At 47.5% G+C, this 23,440-nt stretch overlaps 1 protein-coding gene across 5 annotated transcripts in view; it reads left to right on the forward strand.

Annotated features, from left to right (window-relative positions):
* The window catches only part of MYCBP2 (MYC binding protein 2), a 415,400-nt gene that overhangs the window by 23,631 nt on the left and 368,329 nt on the right, over positions 1–23,440 (forward strand). For all 5 annotated transcript variants that reach the window (XM_045011267.1, XM_045011270.1, XM_045011275.1 and 2 more), the window contains 2 exons: positions 15,386–15,461; positions 22,949–23,164. In XM_045011267.1, coding sequence (XP_044867202.1) covers positions 15,386–15,461; positions 22,949–23,164 — 292 coding nt within the window. The remainder of the gene's footprint in view (positions 1–15,385; positions 15,462–22,948; positions 23,165–23,440) is intronic.

A 23,440-nucleotide genomic window follows, 5' to 3' on the forward strand; every position in this document is an offset into this window, starting at 1 on the left:
TAGCTCATGTTCAACAGAGTACTGTACTGTATTTGCGTTTCTTTTGTCTCTGCTGCTGCCTGATTGCGTACTTTCGGTTCCAAATGAGGTGTGTAGTTGACCAGTCAGTTTGTAACTCTGGGGTTCTACTGTACTAGCCTTTCAGTATGGTGAAAGTTTCACAGGAAAGACCAAAAACATCCATGGTCCTTGAAACATTTTTTCAGATAGACTGTAGATTTAACAACTGAATATGGAAACAAAAACAACTGAACGTCGAGATAAAAAATTCTGAATTTGCTTCATATTCACCAATTATTTACTGAGGGATTGCCCTTGTATGTGTAGATAATGGGGGCTGCTCAGTTTTAGACTTAGGAAATCCACTATCTCTAAGCCCCATGAAATTTCTGCTTCCGTGAAATTTCACAGTGCTTTGTTCCTGCCTTACATCCATTGATTTTACTTACAAACATTTTATTTTTGTCTACTGTTTTCTTTACAGCAACATAAAGAAGGAAGAATGATCAAATAATATGGAAACTGGTCTGGATTGAGTTACTTTGCCATGGATTGCTCATGTGATTTTAGGAAGTTTGCTTAGTCTACTTGTACATCCAATTTGTGTGGGTTAAATGGGGATCATAATGCTTCCCTACTCCAATGAGTTATTGTGAGGATAAATCCATTAAAGATTGTGAGGTGCTCTGATTCTATGGTAATGATGGACATATAAATACCTAATATAGATAGACCATAGATGTGCATGGTGCTTGGTAATTCAGTTTCAGAAAAAAGTTTTCATGCTAAATTTGGGTTCTTAGATGTAAAAGCTCACTGTTAAGTTCTAATTGCAGTACCAAATTCTACCTTGAAGACAGCACTGTATCTGCAGAATCTTTAGTGTGGATGTGAACAAGAAAGAAAACAGCTCATTTTTCAGAGGCCAGGTTGTGTTTGCTGAGCTCACAGGTGTGTTCCTGCTTGCTTACTGAACAAATTTGACCTGGAAATGACTGACCAATAAAAATGGGCCACCCCCCACCCCCAGCCGTTTTTAATCACTTTGGAACTGAGCCTAACTTTTCTTCGATTAGTGCCCTGTGGGTGCTCCAGGTCAGGTGTGCATGCACCCCTTTTGCTTTCTGCTGGAGATTTTCAGTAGCAGTGCTTGCTTGATCCACACAAGCCCCCTATCTATTCTTGTGTTCTGTACTGAGGGTATACAGGACTATGACAGATGAACCACCTTCAGTTCCTTCTTAACTGCCTTGGCCTGAGACAAAGTGTCTAGTGGTGCTGCCTTATTTTGCCAACTATGCCATTTGTACTTGATAGTGTACTTAACCTTTAGTTTAACTTGTACTAATAAATTAGTTTCAATAGTTCGTTTTTATTTTTTTTCCCCAAGAGGCAAACATTCCCTCCTCACCCCCAACACCATTCTTCCTTCTTGTGGGAACTTTCCTTCCTGAAGGAGCCTTTTTTGGGGGGATCATACCTAAATCTCCAGGAATCCAGCATTGCCTTACTGCTGGGAGTCCTTACCAGTTAGAGATGGCCATTTGCACTGTATCTGCTGCTTAAGGGATACTCAAGTGCTGTCCAAGGGCATGATCTGTTTATGATTCAAGAGTCATTTCAGGAAAGAGAGGGAGATAAGCTTAGACTCCCCATTGTGGAACACTCCCTCTGGCAAGCATCAGACCCAGAACTCTGCCCCTTCTCCTCCCCCTCCCCCCCTGACAGTGATCTCCAAGTGATCATAGTGTCCCATTACCTCTGCAGCTTGATTAGATCTGCAAGTGATAGCATGAGGTTCTCTGTCAAGAGAAGCCCTAAATCTCATCAGAATGAAGTTGAGCCCTAAGAGACCTGCCATACTGGAAGTGCCACAAAAGGCATTGCTGAGGTCTCAAGGATTCTCTGTACTGAGAGTCCCTCTATACCTAAACCTAGCATTAGGTAGCATATAAGCAGGATAAATGTGCTAGGAGACTCCAGGTGGTACCAGTTGTGACCTCCACTTCCTCATTGCTGCAAACGGTACCCAGATCCATCAGTCAGCTGGTATTGGCGCATTCTGCATCACTCTCGGTATCACAGGTTGCTGCTGCTAAGACTTGTCAGAGTTCTTCATAGAACCACCCAGTACTTCAAGAATTCATTTTCTCCAGAGACCTATTAATCTCTGAATCTGAGTCTTCCTTCAGTGATGGAACACTGCCAGTCCCAGGACCTGCTTTACCTGCTACATGACTCCCCAGTACTGATTGGTTCCTTGTGAATGGACAACCTCCTACACTATCATTGTCTGTCCCCCTTTTGGACTGTGGGATGCAACCTGAAACTGGGGAACTGCTGTGCTCCCTTAACTCGCCAACCTGGTCTCTCTCTCTCAGTGCTTTGCTATTGACAATCAGCAAGCCCCTCCAGGCGCTGTTGTCACTCAGCATAGCAGCATGTGGGGCCCCACACCCAGCTAGATTTACTCATGAGGGAATTCTGTGCCAAATAACTAAAAATTCTGCACCAAAATATTAAAAATTTTGCATACAATATTTTAAAATTCTGCAAAATTCTGCATGTTTTATTTGTTAAAATAATACAGTATAATCACACCATTTTCAATTTTTTGCTGAAAAGTATTTTGAAATAAAATACCAAAATAATGCAGAAGTTTGCAGAATTTTAACATTTTAAACTTTCTGGGATAGAATTCCATCAGCAGTATCAGGGTTCTATGTGACTGGCAGCTTGGTGAAGGGTCTAGGTGCAGGGAGGATCTGGATACAGAGGGCGTTGTTGGCGGGTTCTGGGTTCAGGGTAATAATGGTACTTTCAGGGAAGTCCAGGTGAAGGTGGTTAGGGCTCAGTGAGGAGATCTGGCTGCTGGGGGAGTGGGGCTTGGTGGCATGGGGGTCAGGATGCAGCAGGTTGAGGCTCAGTTGGGTGGGGGTTGTGATGGAGTAGGGGCTGTCTGTGTGCTTGGTAGGCAGAGACAGGTATGCAGCTGTAACATGAGCCTGGCCTGGGGGAGGGGAGGTCTCACCTCTGGCTGTAGCTAGACAAAGGGAAGTGGGGAGTGGAGTGAGTTGGTTTTTTGGAAGCTGGGTGGTGGGTTTCAGGGGATCCTAGGCTGGGATCCAAGCATCCTGAACCCCCCAGAAAGGCCAGATTGAGGGGTCCTGGCTCTGAACACAAGCTGGGCTGTGTCCTGTGTTCCTGTTGTTCAATAAACCGTCTGTTTTACTGGCTGGCTGAGAGTCGCTGTGAGTTCAGGAAGAGGGGTGCAGGGCCGGACTCCCCCACACGCCGTGACAACTGGTGGCAGAGGTGGGATCGACTGCACCCCGCGGACGGCGCTTCCTGCAGTAAGTGACTGGGGAGCAGTAAAACGAAGGGGCGATTCACCCCAGGGAGAGTGTGACCAGAGAGAAGGACTTTGCAGTAACAGGGTCTCCCGGGGGATTACAGCGAGCGATCCCAGGGGCGGAGGAGGCTGCAGCTCGACCCTGGCAGTGACCTGAAGGACTGGCACACTAGGGGTCCCCCTGGAACCCGTGGGGAGCGGTGAGCACCCCGGCCTGTGAGCGGCCAGCAGGAAGATGTATGCCACGCAGCGCAAGTGTGAGCTGGTGGAGCAGTGCAAGCAGAGGGGGCTGCGCTGTGGGAAGCTCACCAAGGCCCAGCTGATTGCCCGGCTGGAGGAGGGAGATCGCAGGAATGAACCAGTCCCTGTCTCTGAGGGAAGCAGCCGGGCAGATGCAGCGCAGGCACCAGTGTCTGGACCCGCTGGGAGTGGTCAGCCGGCCGCTGAGGGCTCCTCGAGACCCCCCACCCCTAGGCCTAGGGGGAGGGGGGGGAGAAGCCCAGCTACGGGGGGTACCGTGACCCCCCCGGCCAGCAGAGGATCGTCCCGGCGACGCTCAGCCTCCGGGGAGCGCAGGCGGCTGGACTTGGAGAGAGAGATACAACTGAAAGAGATGGAGGAGCGTAAGGAACAGAGGGCATATGAGGAAAGACAAAGCCAGCGTGAGCTGGAGGAGAGACAAAGCCAGCGTGAGCTGGAGGAGAAGCAGAAGCAACGCGAATTCGAGGAAAGGGAGAAGGAGAAGCAACGCGAATACGAGGACAGGGAGAAGCAGCGCAAACATGAGCTGGCCATGGCCCAGCTGAAAAGCAGGGAGGCCCCGGCTGCGGTGAGTGAGGGGGGGCCCAAGCCTACAAAGAGCTTCGATAAGAACTTCCTGGCCCCGCGTAAGGAGGGGGAGGACATAGACACCTTCCTGACGGCCTTCGAGAATGCCTGCGAGCTGCACCAGGTTGACCCTGCAGACAGGGTCCGGTGCCTCACCCCCTTACTGGACCCCACCGCCGTGGAGGTGTACAGCCGAATGAAAGGGGAGGAGGCGCGGGACTACAACCTGTTCAAAGAGGCCCTGCTCCGCGAGTTTGGGCTGACCCCGGAGATGTACCGGAAGAGGTTCCGGGGTCAACGTAAGACCCGGGAGGTCACATACCTGCAACTGGACAACCGGGCGCAGGGATATGCCCGCAAGTGGACAGCCGGGGCCCAGACTAGAGAGGACCTGCTTGACCTATTCGTACTGGAGCACCTGTATGAGCAGTGCCCAGCCGACCTGAAGCGGTGGTTGATGGACCAGAAGCTGGAGAACCCGCAGCACGCAGGCCGACTGGCCGACCAATATGTGGACAGTCGGGTGGGGGATGGCAGGGAGGAGTCTCGAGGGAGCAGGCCTGCCTCAACGCAGAGAGAGAGTCACCACGGGACCTCCCAGCGGGGCCCTTTGGAGAACCCCCACAAAAGGGGAACGTCCAGCGTCAGATCCACCCGACCCCCTCGAGGGGACCCACGAGACATGGGCTGCTTCCACTGTGGCCAGCAAGGCCACATACGGGCCCAGTGCCCCAAGCTCAGAGACAGACCGAGCAGACCCAAACCGCCGAGGGTTGACTGGGTACAGACCCAATCGGAGGAGGGGCAACATGCCCAAGAGAGGGGGGCTGGCAGCGTCCCACCTGGGAAGGAGGGAGGAGGGCCCCAGGTCAGCGCCCCTGGGGGGCTGGATGCTCCGGACACAAGGTTCTGCTACAGGGTGGCCACGGGGCTGCCCCTCCGGAGCGAGTGCCTTGTTCCCCTGGAGGTGGATGGGAAGAAGGTCACTGGGTACTGGGACACAGGCGCAGAGGTGACGCTGGCCCGGCCCGAGGTGGTGGGCCTAAATCGGATGGTGCCTGATACCTACCTGTCCCTGATGGGCGTGAGCGGGACCCCATTCAAGGTGCCCATGGCGAGGGTGCACCTGAAGTGGGGGGACAAGGAGGGACCCAAGGATGTGGGAGTGCACCCCCATTTGCCCACAGAGGTGCTAATGTGGGGGGACCTCGAGACCTGGCCAGGCAATGCCCGGGGTACCCTGATTGTGACCCGTAGTCAGCGTCGGCGCAGGGCTCTGCACCCTGACAACGGGGAAAGTACTCTGCCCGAGTGCCTGGTGGGGAAGGAACGCCCAGAGACACGACCCAGAGAGGCTGCGGCCTCAGACCCAGCCGGGGAGAGAGAGCAGGGCCCCATCCCTGTCCCAGCTGCTGAGTTCCAGGCCGAGGTGCAGAAAGATTCCTCCTTGCAGAAGCCCAGGGACCGGGCTGACCTCAATGCAGCACAGACCATGAGGAGAGGTTGCAAGGAGAGGTTTCTGTGGGAGAAGGGGTTCCTGTACCGAGAATGGGCTCCCCCCGGGGAGGTGGAGTCATGGGGGATTAGGAGGCAGCTGGTGGTTCCCCAGAAGTTTCGCCACAAGCTCCTGTACCTGGCCCATGACATCCCCCTCGCCGGGCACCAGGGAATCCGGCGCACCAGGCAGAGGCTGCTACAGAACTTTTACTGGCCTGGGGTCTTTACCCATGTCCGGCAGTACTGCCAATCCTGTGACCCCTGCCAGCAGGTGGGGAAGGCCCGGGACAAGGGGAAAGCAGCTCTGAGGCCTTTGCCCATCATAGAAGAGCCTTTCCAGAAAGGTGGCCATGGACATGGTGGGACCTCTCAGCAAGGCGACCCGGTGAGGTCAGGGAAGAAACACATCCTGGTGGTGGTAGATTCGCCACTCGATACCCCGAGGCGGTGGCCTTGTCCTCTACCGAAGCAGACACCGTGGCGGATGCGCTGCTGACCATTTTTCAGCCGGGTGGGGTTCCCCCAGGAAGTCTTAACGGACCAGGGGTCCAACTTCTTGTCGAACCTGCTCCAGTCCCTGTGGGAGAAATGTGGGGTCCGACCCAGCTGGGCCTCAGCGTACCACCCCCAGACCAACGAGCTGGTGGAGAGGTTCAACGGGACGCTAAAGATGATGCTAAAAACATTCATGCACCAGCACCCACAGGACTGGGACAAGTACTTACCTCACCTGCTGTTTGCATACAGGGAGGTACCTCAGGAGTCTACTGGGTTTTCGCCTTTCGAACTGTTATATGGAAGGCGGGTAAGGGGGCCCCTGGACCTGATGAGAGACGAATGGGAGGGGAAGGCCGCTCCCGATGGAGAGTCGGTGGTGGAGTATGTCCTGACCTTCCGGGAAAGACTTACCGAGCTCATGGGCCTGGCCAGGGAGAATCTGGCCCGAGCCCAGAGGAAGCAGAAGGTCTGGTTATGACCGCACGGCGCGGGCCTGCGCCTTCGCACCGGGGACCAAGTGATGGTTCTCATCCCCGTGAGGAAAAACAAACTCCAGGCTGCCTGGGGAAGGGCCCTTCAGGTTGTCAAGCAACTAAATGAGGTAAACTATGTGGTGGAGCTGTCGAACCGGGCTCATCACTGCCGGGTGTTGTACCATGTGAATATGATGAAAGCCATATTATGACAGGGGGAATATGGTGTTGGCCGTGTGTCGCCACTGGGAGGAGCCGGGGGATGACCCTCTAGTGGATCTATTCCCAGGGACAAAGGCTGGTTCCCCCCTGGAGGCGATTCCCCTCTCAGATCAGCTGACCCCAGCCCAGCATGCTGAGATCAGAGGGGTGCTGCAACTGTACCGACAGTTGTTTTCCAACCGGCCTGGGCGCACTAATTTGACCGTCCACCGGGTGGAGACTGGGGCACACACCCCGATACGCTGCTCCCCTTTTCGGGTTACCGGGAAGACTGCCCAGGACCTGGAAAGGGAGGTCAGGGACATGCTGGCTTTAGGGGTGATCCAGCCGTCCGCCAGCCCCTGGGCCTCCACAGTGGTGCTGGTCCCCAAGAAGGACGGGTCGATCCGGTTCTGCGTGGACTATCGAAAGCTTAATGCCATCACCGTATCTGATGCCTACCCCATGCCAAGGCCTGACGAGCTCCTAGACAAGCTAGGAGGCGCTCGGTACCTCACCACCATGGATCTTACAAAGGGCTACTGGCAAGTGCCGCTGGACGCAGATGCCAGGCTGAAATCGGCCTTTATCACCCCTCTGGGGCTCTATGAGTTTCTGACCCTGCCCTTCGGCCTCAAGGGAGCGCCGGCCACCTTCCAGCGCCTGGTGGATCAGCTACTGAGGGGGATGGAGAGTTTTGCTGTGGCGTATATTGATGACATCTGTGTCTTCAGCCAGACCTGGGAGGATCACGTGTTCCAGGTTAGACAAGTGCTGGACCGACTCCGGGAGGCTGGGTTAACCGTAAAGGCTGAGAAGTGCAAGGTGGGGATGGCTGAAGTATCGTACCTGGGCCATCGGGTGGGGAGCGGCTGCCTAAAGCCGGAACCGGCCAAGGTGGAGGCGATCAGAGACTGGCCCGCTCCCCAGACCAAAAAGCAGGTCCAGGCTTTTATTGGGATGGCGGGGTACTATCGGAGGTTTGTGCCCCACTTTAGTGCCATAGCCGCCCCCATCACTGAGCTGTGCAAGAAGGGGAAGCCAGACAAGGTGGTCTGGACCGAGCAGTGCCAGCAGGCTCTCCAGGCACTGAAGGAGGCTCTGCTCAGAGGCCCAGTTCTGGCAAACCCAGACTTTGACAAGCCCTTTATGGTGTTCACCGACGCCTCAGACACAGGGCTGGGGGCGGTGTTGATGCAGGAGGATGAAAAGGGGGAGAGACACCCCATCGTGTACCTGAGCAAGAAGTTGCTACCCCGGGAGCAAAACTACGCGGTCATCGAGAAGGAATGCCTGGCCATGGTGTGGGCCCTGAAGAAACTGGAGCCATATCTCTTTGGGCGCCACTTCACCGTGTACACCGACCACTCTCCCCTGACCTGGCTGCACCAGATGAAAGGAGCCAACGCCAAGCTCCTGAGGTGGAGCCTGCTCCTGCAGGACTATGACATGGACCTGGTCCACGTGAAGGGAAGTGCCAACCTGATAGCGGACGCGCTATCCCGGAGAGGAGGCCCTGAACTTCCCCAGGTCACTGGGCAGTGACCCCGCTCAGTTCAGTCTCGGAGGGGGGAGAGGTGTGATGGAGTAGGGGCTGTCTGTGTGCTTGGTAGGCAGAGACAGGTATGCAGCTGTAACATGAGCCTGGCCTGGGGGAGGGGAGGTCTCACCTCTGGCTGTAGCTAGACAAAGGGAAGTGGGGAGTGGAGTGAGTTGGTTTTTTGGAAGCTGGGTGGTGGGTTTCAGGGGATCCTAGGCTGGGATCCAAGCATCCTGAACCCCCCAGAAAGGCCAGATTGAGGGGTCCTGGCTCTGAACACAAGCTGGGCTGTGTCCTGTGTTCCTGTTGTTCAATAAACCGTCTGTTTTACTGGCTGGCTGAGAGTCACTGTGAGTTCAGGAAGAGGGGTGCAGGGCCGGACTCCCCCACACGCCGTGACAGGGGTCTAGGTGTGTGGGGCTCCTGATGCAGAGGATGAGTCTCAGGGGGTTGGGGTTTGGGTGCGAGGGGCTTGGGGGGGGTTCTGGCTGTGGGGAGGTGACAAAGGTGACGGGTGTGTGTGAGAGGCTCGGTGGAGGGTGGGGTTGGGTGCGGGGAGGTCCAGATGCACAGGGTTTGGGTGGACAGGGGGAGCAGCTCCCCTTACAGTGATCCCTCCCCCTGTGGCTGAGGAGCAATGGGGCCAAGAACTGGGGGGAGGGGTCACTGTATGGGGAGCTGCTGTCCCTGTCTGCCCGACCATCCGGACCTCCCTTGAACCTTACCCCCTACCGCACCTGGACCTCCCTCCCCCCTCCCGCGCCTCACCCCGAGGTGCAAAGCTTCCTGTGGCTGGGTGAGTTTTTTTTCTGGGGGTTGATCTGACCTGAACAGATGCACCCTTGTTGCCAGGGAGGGGTTAACGAGCACTGGTGCAACTTCTCTTTGCTTACCCCCCAAAAAATAGTTTCTGTGGGAAAGCAAAGAGAAACTGCGGGGGATTGCGGGGGGGATGTTTCTGCACATGCGCCATGGCACAGAATTCCCCCAGGACTACAGATTGCATGAATGTTCCCTAAGTCACTCATGAATCACATGGAGAAAGGGGCCAACCAATTGCCCCCAGCTCCTCAACATTGCATCCCAGAATTGTACTGTTTTGCCCTGGTCAGAAGCCTGACCAGTGTAAGTTTATTACCCAGTCTTCTCCTTCAGTGTGGAGAGAACATGCACAAGCCTTTGTACTGTGAGCTGGGATTTCCAAAGCACTTCAACCAAAACACTGTTTTAGGTAAAATTATAAAACAGATTTAACTACAGAAAGATTTTAAGTGGTAGGCATAAAAGGTTAGAGATACTTTTATTTTCTTTGGTAACTAAGTTCACAGTCTAAATATTAAACATGATCAGACTAGGCAGTAATTAGATCAAGCAGATTTCTCACCCCATTGGATGTTGCAGTCCTTAATACACAGGCTTCTCTCAAGCCTGGGACTGGTCTCCTCAGGTGAAGTCTTTGTCTTTCCAGCATAGGTGGGGGAGGAGAAAGGCCAATGCATGATGCCACCGTCCCTTATTTTATAGCCTCAGTCCGTGTGCCTGGAAAATACTAGGCCAGACATGTCCTGGTGGGCTTTGCTGAGTCATAGGGTTGAGTGATCCCCCTGGTGGGGCCTTGTGCAACTGTCATTGAATTGTAAATCCCTTAATTACAACTCCTGCTGATTAATGGTTGTTGAACACTCTCCTGGGTGGGGGATCACCTCCTTTGTATATCATTAGCAAACTTAGAGCATGTTTCAGTAACAACCATATAGTAAAATCCCATAACTAGATACACACCAGTGATATACATATTTTGACAGAACAATGGGTTTCGGCAGATCATGGCCTTTCATATGATATCTTACATGACATGCCTCCTATGAAATATATCATAATTATATGATAGGAGTACATATGCAGTTCCAGGGTGCTGCTTTGAGGTACAGAGTGCCACAGTAGACAACAGTTTTTCTCACTCCCTAATTTCTGTTCAAAATTACTTCAATTATAAACCCAGGTCTGATATGCCTGGAGCCTTTTCTTTTAAGGGACACTTCAAGACATAGTGTTGAGCAGTTCCACATCCCCACTGGTATGATGCGTCTGGGATGCTGCCCCCTTTTCCTTTTGATCCTTCCCAGTAGCCATATTGGGATTCTTGGGCAGCCTAACATCAACAGTTTTCCAAGGCACCTAGCTCTTTTGTTGAATGTCAGAGGCAGCACTCTTCTGTCCCATGGCTTCTCCCCAAGTCAGTCCCTACTGTGGGTCCTTTTCACCCATCCACCTTCCTCCTCCACCACCATTATAGTTTCAGATGCATCCTCTCTAGGATGCAGAGCTCGTCTTCAGGAGCATACTATTCAGTGCAGGTGAACATTCCAGGAATCTACTCTCCATATACCCTCTGGAGTTGAGGGCCATCAGATATGCCTGCCATCTGACTTCCTGCCTATGATCAAGGGAGAGTCCAGCAGAGTAAAGACAGACAGCAAGGCCAGTACGTACAACATAAAACATGAGGGGAGTGAGAGCCTTTTCCCTTTCCTTAAAGTTATGGAACTGGTGTGTAGCCCACCACATCCTTATTTCAACTGTTTACCCATCTGGCCTCCTCAACACCATAGGTGATGGTCTCAGCAGCTGCTTGTCTCAGTATCACAAGTGGGAACTTGCCAACTCCATACTCAAACATATTTTTCAGTTGAGGTTTTCCAGAAGTAGGTTGGTTTTTTGCCAGGGTCACCAACATGAAGTGTGCAAAGTTTTCCTGAAGAGGAGGTCTAGGTAGCCATTCCCTGGGAGGTACCTTCTCATCTCTTGGTTGAAGAATCTGTCATATGCCTATCCTCCAATACTTCTCATCCTTAGTCTTAAACAAGATCAAGTAGGACGGAGCCAAGGTTGTCTTAATTGCACCAGCTTAGCTGAGATGGGTATCAATTCCATATCTAATTTGCATCCCCTCTCTTCCTGCTATCAACCTTCCATTAACACCCAGTGGCTACACTGTTTTCTTTAAAGACAAGGTATCCCTCCGGCCATATCAGTGGTTCTTACCTGAGGTCATCTTGGATTTTCATATCAATCAGACTAGTCATCTCCCAGTTTTTCACCATAAACCTCATTAGACTAGGGAGGATGATATCCTTCACACCATGTATGTTAGAAGGCTGTTGTCCTCCTATTTAGATAGGACTAGACCCTTTCAGGCCTCTCTTCCGTTATTTGTTTCTGTCACAGATAGAGCTACAGGAACACGCATGCCCCCAGAGACTTTCTCTCCTGGTACGAAGCTGCCAATATTCCATTACCTTCTAAAGCTATATATAGTCCATTCCATCAGATTGCAGGCCACTTCTGTTACCCTACTAAAAGACATTCCTATTTCAGAAATCTGCAAAGCTTTCACATGGGCCTCCATCCACACATTTCTCAAAGCATTGCTCTAGTGCGTGCATCTTGCATAGATGCTGTGCTTGGGACTGCTGTCTTCCAATCAGTTTTAGATCCTCCTCCAAAGCACTCACCACCTCTGAGTACTACTTGGGAGTCACCTGAAGTGGAGCATCCACAGGGACATTACTTGAAGAAGACAATTATTTAACTTATACAGTGACTGGAGTTCTTCTAGCTGTTTGTCCGTATGAGTGCTCTACTACCTGTTCTCCATCCCTTCTGCTTTGGAGTTTGGTCTCCATGGAACTTCTGTGGTAGAGAAGTAACCGAGAACTGTTTGTCCATTACAGCCCTATGTACCCCCAGTATGGGGCACAAGGCTAGGTGTTTTAGCTCCTGTGGAGCCATGCTTGCCCTGATCCACTCAGAATAGGGTGAGAGATGTAGCCTGGAACTGTAACTTTTCCATAATGTGCATTTTCTCCAGCTTGTCCTAACTCCACCCCTCATTCCTCATGGAGAGGACTCTGCAGGTTCTGGAGAAGGATGGTCCTTTGACAATTCTGAAGTTCCCTTTCTGTGTTGACAGCAGGAGCTCCATATGTGCAGGATTCTTCAAATCAAGAGAGAGATGATTGGGACCATTGTTGGTTGGTTTGATGATAATTTAAAATAGCATTACGTGCATGACTTAAATAGACATTTGAATGAGGTGAGTGAGCCTCATCTAATTTTAATAATAATTGTGCCATGAACTGAAATAAGATGGAGTAGGGATGTTCAGAAGGCTCTTAACTTTTTTCTTTAATTGCATCCATTCTAGGTGACATTCTAATTTGCTTGCGTGAACAGTGTTTCTAAGCCCTATGTGCCTATTTTAAAGAGGCAATAATTTATTTGACTAGCTTTGCACATTTATGGTGCAATCTTGTTGCTGTCAAAACCAATGGAAAAACTACTGTAAGCATCAGTGTGAGCAGTCATGTCCTTATTACCTAAAGAGCTGGATGCAACAGTGGAGCCAGTTTTAATGAGAATTGCATTTATATGTATTTAGTTTGGAAGAAAACCTGATGGAACAGTCAATTATGGTTGTATATGGAATTAGCAAATAGATTCAGTAGCAGTAACTATCATTGTAATCAAGGTTTAAACAAATTCACCAGCCAGCAAGAGCCATTGAAGTACCTTGATAAGGAGTCTCTCATCTCATCCTAGCATCAAGCCAACAGCTGGGAATCTGAAGGTGGTGGAATTTTGAGCAGGATGGTTTCACTGGACCCTCCTTGGGGCTCCATATTCTGGTTAGAGGGTGTGCAACAAATTTTAGATGGCAACAACTTCTAGCGGCTGGAAGAGAGAAGATTCTCCTCTCTCTTTCTAGAGTTTGGCTACTGTGAGTGTAGAGCGTAGCATGCAAAGGGTAGACTTCAAGAAAGTGTGTTTCACAGCCTTGTTCTGAATAAGGTATTTAGTGCATCCTGATAAATGATCTCATCTTTGTTTTGGTGCCCATAGGGGAATTTTTTATTTATATGATTTCAGGATCCCTTAGCTTAATTATTCAACAATCCTGTGCTCTAAATTGGAAGACTCTTTGTTAACAAAGAGCAGCATGAAAGAATGTTACGTTTATTATTGTAGTGCCTAAGGACCTATTGTGCTAGGCACTGTACAGACACCGAAAGAGATGGCACCTGCCCCAAGGAGTTTACAGTCTAAATAGACAAGACACACACAGTGAACTATGTGATGGCAGCAAATTTCATGTTAGTTTCATGACTTCTTTTTTCGTGGGGAGTGGCAATGTGGAAAAGGAATGGTGAATGAGACCTGGCAGAGGGGGATGTGTAAAATGGAGTGAGGGACGGAGAGGGTTGGAACAAACTGTGAATCAGCACAAGCCTGAGAAAGTACAGTCAGAACTGTAGAAAATGTTCTGCTTGTCCTAAAGTCCTTGTTTTCACAGTTTCCGTAGCTGTTCCTACTAGCTGGAGTCTCTGGCTGGTTCCTCCCTGCAGTTCCTCCCCCCCGCTCCCCAGGCCACATGGTGGTGGTGGGGTGTGGTACCAGACCAATATTTTAGCTCTAGTATCCCCAAAATAGGGATGGCTTCCCTACAGAGTTCTGGGACCAAGGAATGGTGTGAAGAGATGTGGTTCTTCATGGACCCCATGTTATCCTCTCTCCTCAGTGCAGCAGTCCCTGCTTTAGCTACTTCTGTAGTTTCTCCTTCCATCTGGAGTCTCTGGCTGGTCATGCATTTTCAAAGCCATCTTTTCTATATGGAGGATTTGGATCTGACTTATGTTAAATATTTTACTAAAAATGTACACATTGTATACTGACAGAAATACAGAAAGGCTGTGTTTGTACTCAGAATTTTTTGCAATTCTTTCCATCATTTGTCCTGCACATTTCATTACCATCAGGGCTAGCAATGGTGAAAATGCTAATGTGGACAGGGAACAGATATTTTTCTTGATGTGACAGCTAAACCTGCTTAGAAAGGGGAGAGGAGAGGCCATTGTTCTGGAAGCTCTGTGAGAATCCCACTGGATTCAGTGGAATAGTGAAGTATAACTTAAATATCATTGACACATTCTTTGCACCATTAGCTGTAGCAGGTGCTGATTGCTTTGGGAATCACATACCCATAAGTAAGGCTATGTTTTAGTCACGGGTGTTTTTAGTAAAAGTCATGGACAGGTCACGGGCAATAAACAAAAATTCATGGCCCGTGACCTGTCCATGACTTATACTATACCCCTAACTAAATCTTGGGAGTGCTGTGGGTGCTCGGGGTGTGTGTGTGTGTGTGTGTGCGCACAGGTTCTGGGGGAGCACAGGTGCTGGGAGGGGTGATCCAGGGGGCGCCATGAGTGCTGGGGGGGATGCTGGCCGGGGTGAGCGCAGGTGCTGGGAGGGGTGATCCGGGGGGTGCGCCACGAGTGCTGGGGGAGCAGCCCAGGGATGGGTAGCTGGTGCTGGAGGGAGTTGGAGGGGCTGGCAGGCTCCATGACTGGCTTCTCAGAAGCAGCAACATGTCCCTCCCTAAGCTCGTAGATCCGCAGCTATCATTGTCTGGGAACCGTGGCCAGTGGGAGCTGTGGAGGCAGTATGCGAGGCTAAGAGCAGAGGGAGGAACATATTGCTACTTCCGGGGAGATACCCCAAGGTAAGCGCCGCCCAGACTCCTGATTCCCTCCTGTGCCCCAGCACCCAGCCCTGAGCCCCTTCCCACACCCAAACTCCTCCTGCTGTTGTGGGTGGGTGGAGGTGGTTGCCCGTGACTGTCCCAGCAGCAGTTGGTGCGACTGGCTTAGGGGCTGCTTGAGCTGCTTGGGCAACCCTGGAGCCAGCCACACCGGCCGCTGCCGAAGTTATGGAGATCATGGAAAGGCATGGAATCCGTGACTTCTGTGACAAACTTGCAGCCTTACCCATAGGGCTCTTGGAACATTCATAGTTTGACCCTAGCAAACTCCTTCCAGGTGCTGCTGCTGTTTTCTGTGCGGGTGTGGTAGTAGAGGCCACAGGGCCAAGTATCTACTAAAATATGTTTCCAGTTAAAATTTTATTTTTATTCTCATGAATGTTTCACTTTTTCAGGAGTAAGAAAATCTTAAGCAAGAAAAAACTGAAAAGGAAACAGAAGACTAAATTGAAAGTGAAAACACGAAACAAGGTAAATGATGTGGATCCATATGTTCAAGATATTACCTCTCCCACCTGGTCAGATTCTGCTCTATATCATAAAGAGGAGGAGGTTCATGACAAACTTCTTCCTACTGATTATTTTATCACTATGCTTAAAGACAGTATCTATATTGCGTTTGCCTCCACAGGAAATCCCTATAAGAGAGAAGGAGGAAAGCCAGTCTAATAGAGAACGTGAGACTACTAAGCAATATAGTTCTGATTCCAGGCTAGAATAATATAGCTATGTAAATCCTCCCCTTTGAAAAAATTATGAAAGAGGGAAGGGAGCTTACAGGCAAGACCAAAAGGCAGAGTAGCATGGCCAAATAGTGCTACCATGTGCCCAATCAAAAATCAAATGTGGTCTCATTTCCTTATGTTGATGCTCTTTTCCTTCTAGTTTGATACAGCCAGTCTTTCAGATGGGGGTCTATTGCCAAAGGACTTCACAGATTAGGAGAATAGAATCAGCAGGAAAGAAACATTTTGAGGACTTGTCAGATGCATCAGTTTGTTTTGCAAAGGAATTCTGGCATGGATTGACAATCTGAAATACCTCTGAAGCATAGAAAGGCCTTTAAACTAGTTGCATCTCTGAAAAATATGTCTTTAGAAGCAGACTTCATATTTGACGTCTCCCTCATTGCCCTCTGGTACTCAGCTAGAGCCAAGAGCTATAGTGTGGTAGTATGCTGACCCATGTGGCCCTGGGAGTGAAAGAGAGATCCACAGATGAACTGCTCTCAACCATTTCAAAATACTGTGAGGGGAAGCTATTTGGCAAACCTATGGATAAGCTGGTAGTGGACTTGTTGGAAAGATCAAGAAAGACCTTAGTTCCTAACAAGCAGGATAGGAATGACTACAGGTCTTATCCCATATCAGGGTAGTCCTTTTACACCGACCAATATAGAAAATCCCACTGGAAACACTTAAGAAGAAAATGAAACGGATGCAGGGGAGCATGTGGTGGCAGAGGTGTGTTCTTTGGTACAACCTCAGATTCCTCGAAACAAACTGCATGTCTAGCAGAAACCCCAGTGTAGAGAGGAGCCCCAAATTAGTAGTTGGCAGCTGCTTCAGTTTGCAGTGTTCTGACAAGTGGTCACCCTTGACAAATGGATTTTGGAAACAGTGCAACAGGGATAGTCTTTTGGATTTTTTTCAAATTGGGGCAAATTTATCCCATTTCCCTTGCTAAAGGATATGCAGAAAAGATGAGACGTACAAATGGCCATCCTTCATCTCCTCTGAATGGGAGGAATATAATCTGTTCATTCTCCAGAGAGGAACCAGTGCATTCACTCCATCTTCTTGTTCCTAGTCCAAAAAAAAAGTCAAAAGGTTACAAGGCAGTTCTCAGTCTGAAGGTATCTCAACAGGTTCATGACAAAAACAAACTCAAGATGGAAACCTTAAATCCACACTAATTGCTATCAACAAGGGTACTCTAGGGCATCCTTCAGATCTATTCATGTCAACTTCCATATCCCAATTTGGTTGTCTAACAGATGCTTCTTGTGTTTTGCTCTTAGAGAACAGCACTACCAGTACCAGGTCTCTTATCTTCTGGTTTATCAACAGTCATGCAAATAGTTATGAAAATGCCTGTAGTGTTAATACTAGGAACGGAATTCTTGCCTATTCTTTCCTGGATGACCTCCTTTTTCTAGCCTTATCCAGAGTCAGAGCTATAGCCAGCACCAGTCAGGATGCTGCAGAACCATGGCTCTGTGATTAAATTGGGAGAATAATCAGTTTAACACCTTTGCAATAGATTTCCCGCCTCAGAGGAGAATAGGTGCTATTCTCTATAAAGTTTTTTCATATCACAGGAAAAACTGAGGAATCTTATCAAAACTGGTCAGCCCCTCTTGGGTAGTACCCACTCTCACACATTGTCTATTCTGAGATCAGTAGTCTCTTGTGTGGCTAATCTTTAATGAACCCATGCTCATGTGAGGATGCTACAGAGCTTCCCCTTGTCCTCCCTCACCAATCTCTTTTCCACCCATCAGCAAAGGTGTATACCCAAGAAGATACTCAAGTCCCTCAGATAGTGGGTTTCAAGCAAATTTGATTCAGGCTTCCGGATAGGCAAACCAGTCAGGAAGTTATTGCCACAGATGCCAGTCTGGAAGGATGGGATGCTCACACCAGGTCAAGGACTTCCTGGGGATCTGCTGCAAAAAGGGAACACAAACAGTACAAACTGCTTAGTGCTCCCATATTTGGACACTGGTCATGACAGACAAATACTTCGGTAACGTCCTACATCAATAGGTGAAGGGGAGCAAGGTCAACACTCTTATAAAGAGAAGGTTACTTGCTAATGACTTTGGCAGATTCTTCCTGCTCCCTTCACATCTAAGGGGAAAATGAATGTTAGAGCTGACTGGCTTAGTTGGGAACAAATAGATCATTCAGAATGGGAACTATACCCAGATATGTTCTATCTGTTTGTAAAGGACTTAGTCTCCAATCTGTTTGCCTCCCACCTGAATCATAAGTTTCCATTGTACAGGGAAGAAATGATAATTTAAAAAAAAAAAAGCATAGAAAATTAATTTCTCCTATCTTCCTAGAGGAGCTCCTCATCTTTCCCTTTTTAAGGAGAAGTTTTTGAATGTGAGAGTGAACGGTTATTCTATCTGAATGTTCTGAAAACATGTTTAAAAAGATAAATAAAATTGTCAATGTCAGTTTGACATTCAGAATGAGCAAAGTAAAAGAAAATACGAAAATTAAGAGAAATCGCACTAAAAAGGGAGGAAAAGTTACATGTAGAAAGTATTTCTGTTCAAGATCTAAAGAGGAGCTTTGGATTTCCAATGACAATACATTTCCTTAAAGAGAAGGCAGGGCTTTGCTTAGTCTTGCAGAAGTGTTTCAGACACCACCTTGGGTTGACTTTTTGTCAGATTCCCAGCCTGAAATGCTGCAATAGCTGGAAGCCAGAGTGTAGCTGGTGTGTTGCAGATAGGCTGCTGGGGTCAGAGTTGCTGCATCACGGCTATATTGTAACACTGACACTCAGGGTAGGACCTGCATGCTGTTTGTGAGCAGCCCAGGTTTGGGAGCTGCAACAGCAAGAGGGCAGATTTTTCCATCAGATTCACAGTCCCTTACCCGACTGCTTGGGCAATTGGACTTTGACCGTACCTACTCTTGAGTGGTCATGTTCCTTGTTGGTGTAGGATTGGTGCCTTGGGTGAGGCAAAAATCTTAGTAGTAGTCTCAGCTTCTATACTTTGTATTTTAGAGTAGTTAATAGACTTAAAATTGAAGGGTTTTCTAACTCATCTTTGACATTTAGTTGATGGTAGATTTCTATTTGCGCATAATATGGTTATCTGATCTGTGTCCCCCTTTAAAAAAAATCCTGTCCCTACTTAGGCTCTTAATTTGGTTTCAGCTTCACTTAGGAACTCACCTTCTGAATCCTTGTCTGATTGTTCATTGTATTGTTTATCTCTTAAAATGGCTTTCATTATTGCCATAACCTCAGCCAGAAGAGTGAGCAAATTAAATGTCATAATGGCTGAACCACCATTGGTGCCTTTTCAAAAAGATAAGGTGGTTCTTAGGCCTGATCCCAGGGTTTTGCCAAAAGTGGTGTCTGATTTTCCTATGAGACAATTAATTTGCTGGTATTTTTCCCAGAGCTGTATATTAATAAAGGGGAATCTGCTTTGTGTATTTTGGATGCAAGAATGCTCTTGCATATTTAGATTTAGATATTTTAGTTTTTGAAAATCATCTAGATTATTTCTGTTTTACCTGTAACCACATGAGTCTTAGCATATATTTCCAGACACTAGAAGGATTAAAAATGTATTGTTGAATGTTATACATTAACAAATTCCTGTACCTATGTCAGCATGATCACATTCTTCTACAGCTGTGGCAGCTTCTCTTGCTTACCTTAAGCAAGTTTCAGTTACTGAAATGTGCGGGGCTATGACCTGGTCCTCTGTACACACTCTTCTAAGCATTATGCTCTTAACTTGGCCATAGAGGCTAATGCTAGATTTGGTAAAGTGGTGCTTCAGTCTCTATTTAACTGGGACTCTGTTCCCTCCTCTAGGTTATTTTCAGCACTGCTGAACAATCCCATGAGTGGGATGTAGAACCACTTGAAGAGATGAAGATTGTTTACTTGTAACCAGAGTTCTTCAAGATGAATCTGCATAGTCACACTTCCACCTGCCTTTCACTTTGTCTGAGTGCTCTTTTTTTAATCTCTGGGTTGGCAGTGGAGAATCTGAGGTGGTAAAGGGCACTGCACCCTCTATGTAGCCTTGGAACTTTCAGAGACACTGAGGGGAGGTATAGGAGAGGGCACAGGAGCACTCGAACAGTTATTGCTTGGAGAAGGTTTTATTTTTGGATGCCATTAGGTGGTGCAATATCCATAACTATGAATATGCAGAGCCCTCTCGAAGAACTCTGGCTACAAGTAAGTAACCTTCATTTTCAGACCTTGTTGAGCCAGACTGGCTATTAACATTTTTGATAGGTGATTTTTAGCATACGTCATAGACATTATGATTATCAGGTCTTTAATGAATTGTGTGGTGGCATTTTTTCACCTATATCTGTTTTTTGGCATCTTTGCTGCTGTTTATACAGTGATTATGAATATGAGCACCTTTATGTATATAGCTACCAGACATAAAAACATAATGGCAACTGAATCAACATCTCCTTTCAATTTCTCAACAGAGCTGCACCCCTAGCCCTCCAGTCCTCATTGAACTCCTGCTCTAAAAGTTAGACTTTTATAGTATGTCCTCAAGATTAATAAATTTAGGACCAAGTGGATTATTCTTAAAATTATTTACGTTTATCACAGTAAAGTGTTGGGGCTCCATTTTGTTATGCACTCTACAAACACAATACAAAACAGTCCTTGTCCCGAAGAGCTTACAGTCCAAATAGACAAGATGGCATGTGGGAGAGGAAATAGAGGCACAACAAGGTGAAGGGATCTACCCATGGTCAAACAGGAGGTCAGTGGCAGAATCAGGACTAGAACTCAAGTCTCCGAGTCCCAGCCCATTGCACCACACTGCCTCTCCCAACTGAATGATCTTTCATGGAAAATACTCTGCCATCAGCTCTCTCCTGTATCGATGGGGTTCTAGTTTGAGTATCTCTGAAGAATGAGGCAGTGTTAGCTCAATGCAGAAGGACAGATGGGTTGGAATACTTAAGATTTGAAACCTAAACTATCAAATAACATAATGCTTAATACTGAAAGTAGGACAAGAGACAATTCCTGAAAGTTGGTCAGCTCATTGTAAAGATGCAGGAAAACAGCCTGTAATACTTAGTCTAGTGCTAAAAGGGTTGACTTCTGAAGTTACCTGAATGAAGGTAAGATGACTTGGCCACCTAGTTATAAAGAGAGTTGGGTACTGCAACATATATAGATCAAAGCCACATGCAATTCTAATGACAATGAGTTTAAATATGCAGATGTTAAAATTTATTGTACAGTAGCTGCATTGCAATAACATTTGACATTAATGAAGTAAACAAGGCTTTATGCGGAAGATTCTCCAAAGAACCTTGATATGTGCCCTACAATTGTTTTGCAGTAGGAGAGGAAGCATTGCTTATGAAGTCAATTGCTCTTAATTTGTATAATTAAGGCCAGTTTATTCAGCTTTAGGGCTGAAAACTGAGGTGAATGTATATTTGGTTTATAAATCATTGCAACAATCTCTGAATGTGTGTATGTGTGTGTATACAGCAGAAGTATATTTTATTAAATTTTTATGCTATTTAACTTCCTGATTCTGTAGAAATTACATTTTTGTTTTGAGTCTGGAGCTTGTTTTATTTTGAATGAAACATGACAATCTGGGCAGAACAGATGTGTCTATTTTTTTCAAGTATTTTTATTAAAGCAGTTATGCTCTGAAAACTGGCATTGCGTGTTGTCATGTTCATGTCTCAGTGACTTCCATATCAAATTTGCAAAGCTAGTTGGTAAAATGATGATGGCTTTAACTTCTGGCTTGGCAGTTGCAAAGTGGGATCTCAAAATCAGTCTCTGTTCTCTAGGATTTGTTGGAACATAGTTAACATTCTGTTTAGTGTATGACTCAGGAAATTTTTTTGGCTTTCCTCTGTTTATATTTGCTCTGCAGCTCTAATGAGTAAGAGCTAGTGTGACAGACCCAGACCCGTTGGGTGCAGGAGTCCGGTCTTATTGGTAGCCCTGCCAAAGGACCTCCCCCCAACCTAAGGGGAGGATCCACAGGACCTGGATAACCAAGTCTTCTAGAAGGCAAATATATTGGCCACTGGATGAATAGTTTTCTGTTCCCTGAGTGTCCAGAACAGGGGCTACCCTAGAGCAATCAGGAACCTGCTAGAACCAGTTAAGACAGGCAAGCTAATTAAGTCACCTGGAGCCAATTAAGAACTTACTAGAATCAATTATGGCAGGCAGGCTAATCAGGACACCTGGTTTGAAAAGGACCTTCCAACAGTTAGTGAGGGGTGCAGAAGGAACAGGGAGTAAGAAGACATGCTGCTGGAGGACTGAGGAGAACAAGCCATTATCAGGCTTCAGGAGGAAGGTCCTGCGGTGACAATAAAGAAGGTGCTGGGAGGAGGCTCTACACTGGGTTCCAGCCCAGGGCCCTGTGGATAGCAGCTGTCTATGTCTCCTGTAGCAGCTGTGTGATAGCTACAACTCCCTGGGCTACTTCCCCATGGCCTTCCCCCCGCACCCTTTTTATCATCACTAAGGGCTGCTCTGAACCTCTGAGGTGAGCAAATCCATCAGAAAGCGCAGGACCCACCAAGGCACAGGAGGAACTTTGTCACAGTAGTAAAAATGAACTTTTGTCAGAATTTTTTTTTTTGAATACACACACAGGGATCTCATCTGCTTAGCATGAATGTGCCTTTTCTGCAGTCAGCTTTCTGACTGTAATCACGTTTTAGTGTTTAAATTTGTTCTTCTGTGCCACTGTTTAGGTTAACACTTCTCCAGGGTCTCCTGCTTGTTTTCATGAGGTAGATTCCCAAATGTATGCCAGTGTTGTATGAATTACATTTAAATATAAAAAGTAAAAAACATGTCTTACTCAGTTGATTCTGAAATCCTATTATGTGGTTTTCCTGTTATTGCTAGATTATGCAGCATATGGTGTAGTGTAAAATCTCCTAATTTGAAGACTTGTGTGTTATTTAGGGTTATGATAAAGAAAGATAAACAAGTTTCACCAGCATGCATATCACTGTGTATTATGAATGATGTGCTGCTTTTCTCTGCCATATGGAGTTCTGGTCATCCATACTTGAAAAAATAAAATATTAGCCCACTTTTTACCATTGTCTGGGTAAAGAGATAGTGAGACTTTGATATTTCTCTTTAGTGAAATTTGAAAAGTAATAAACTTTATAAATGAAGAATTAACTTTCAACCAAAAATAAAATCTTATTGTTTTTCAGACAGAAAACTTGGAGAGTACAATAACCATACCGGATATCAAATTACACAGCAACCCTTCAGCTTTTAATGTTTACTGCAATGTCCGCCATTGTGTTTTGGAGTGGCAGAAAAAAGAAGCATCCTTAACTTTGGCTTCAAAGAACACTGTGCAGAGTGGGGATTCAGATAGTGATGAAGAGGAGGAGTCCAAAGAGCCACCCCTCAAGCTTCCAAAGGCAAGTGATCCTGATAATTTTTCATGTGTAATTACATAGTCTACATGGCACATCTTTTACAGTTTTATTCATCAACATTAATTTAACCCTTTCTCAGCTGGATCCTTTTACTTTATGACAAGTTATTAGGAACATAGTAATTGTCATATCAGGTCAGACCAGTATCTATCTAGGCAAGTATCTTCTCTGACGGTGGTGGGTACTAGATGCTTCAGAGGACTGCAAGAAAATCTGAGGGTGGTCACTTGGAAATAAGCTACCCATAGAAATTTCTTT

Source organism: Mauremys mutica, chromosome 1, assembly GCF_020497125.1.
Source record: "Mauremys mutica isolate MM-2020 ecotype Southern chromosome 1, ASM2049712v1, whole genome shotgun sequence".
NCBI lineage: Eukaryota > Metazoa > Chordata > Testudines > Geoemydidae > Mauremys > Mauremys mutica.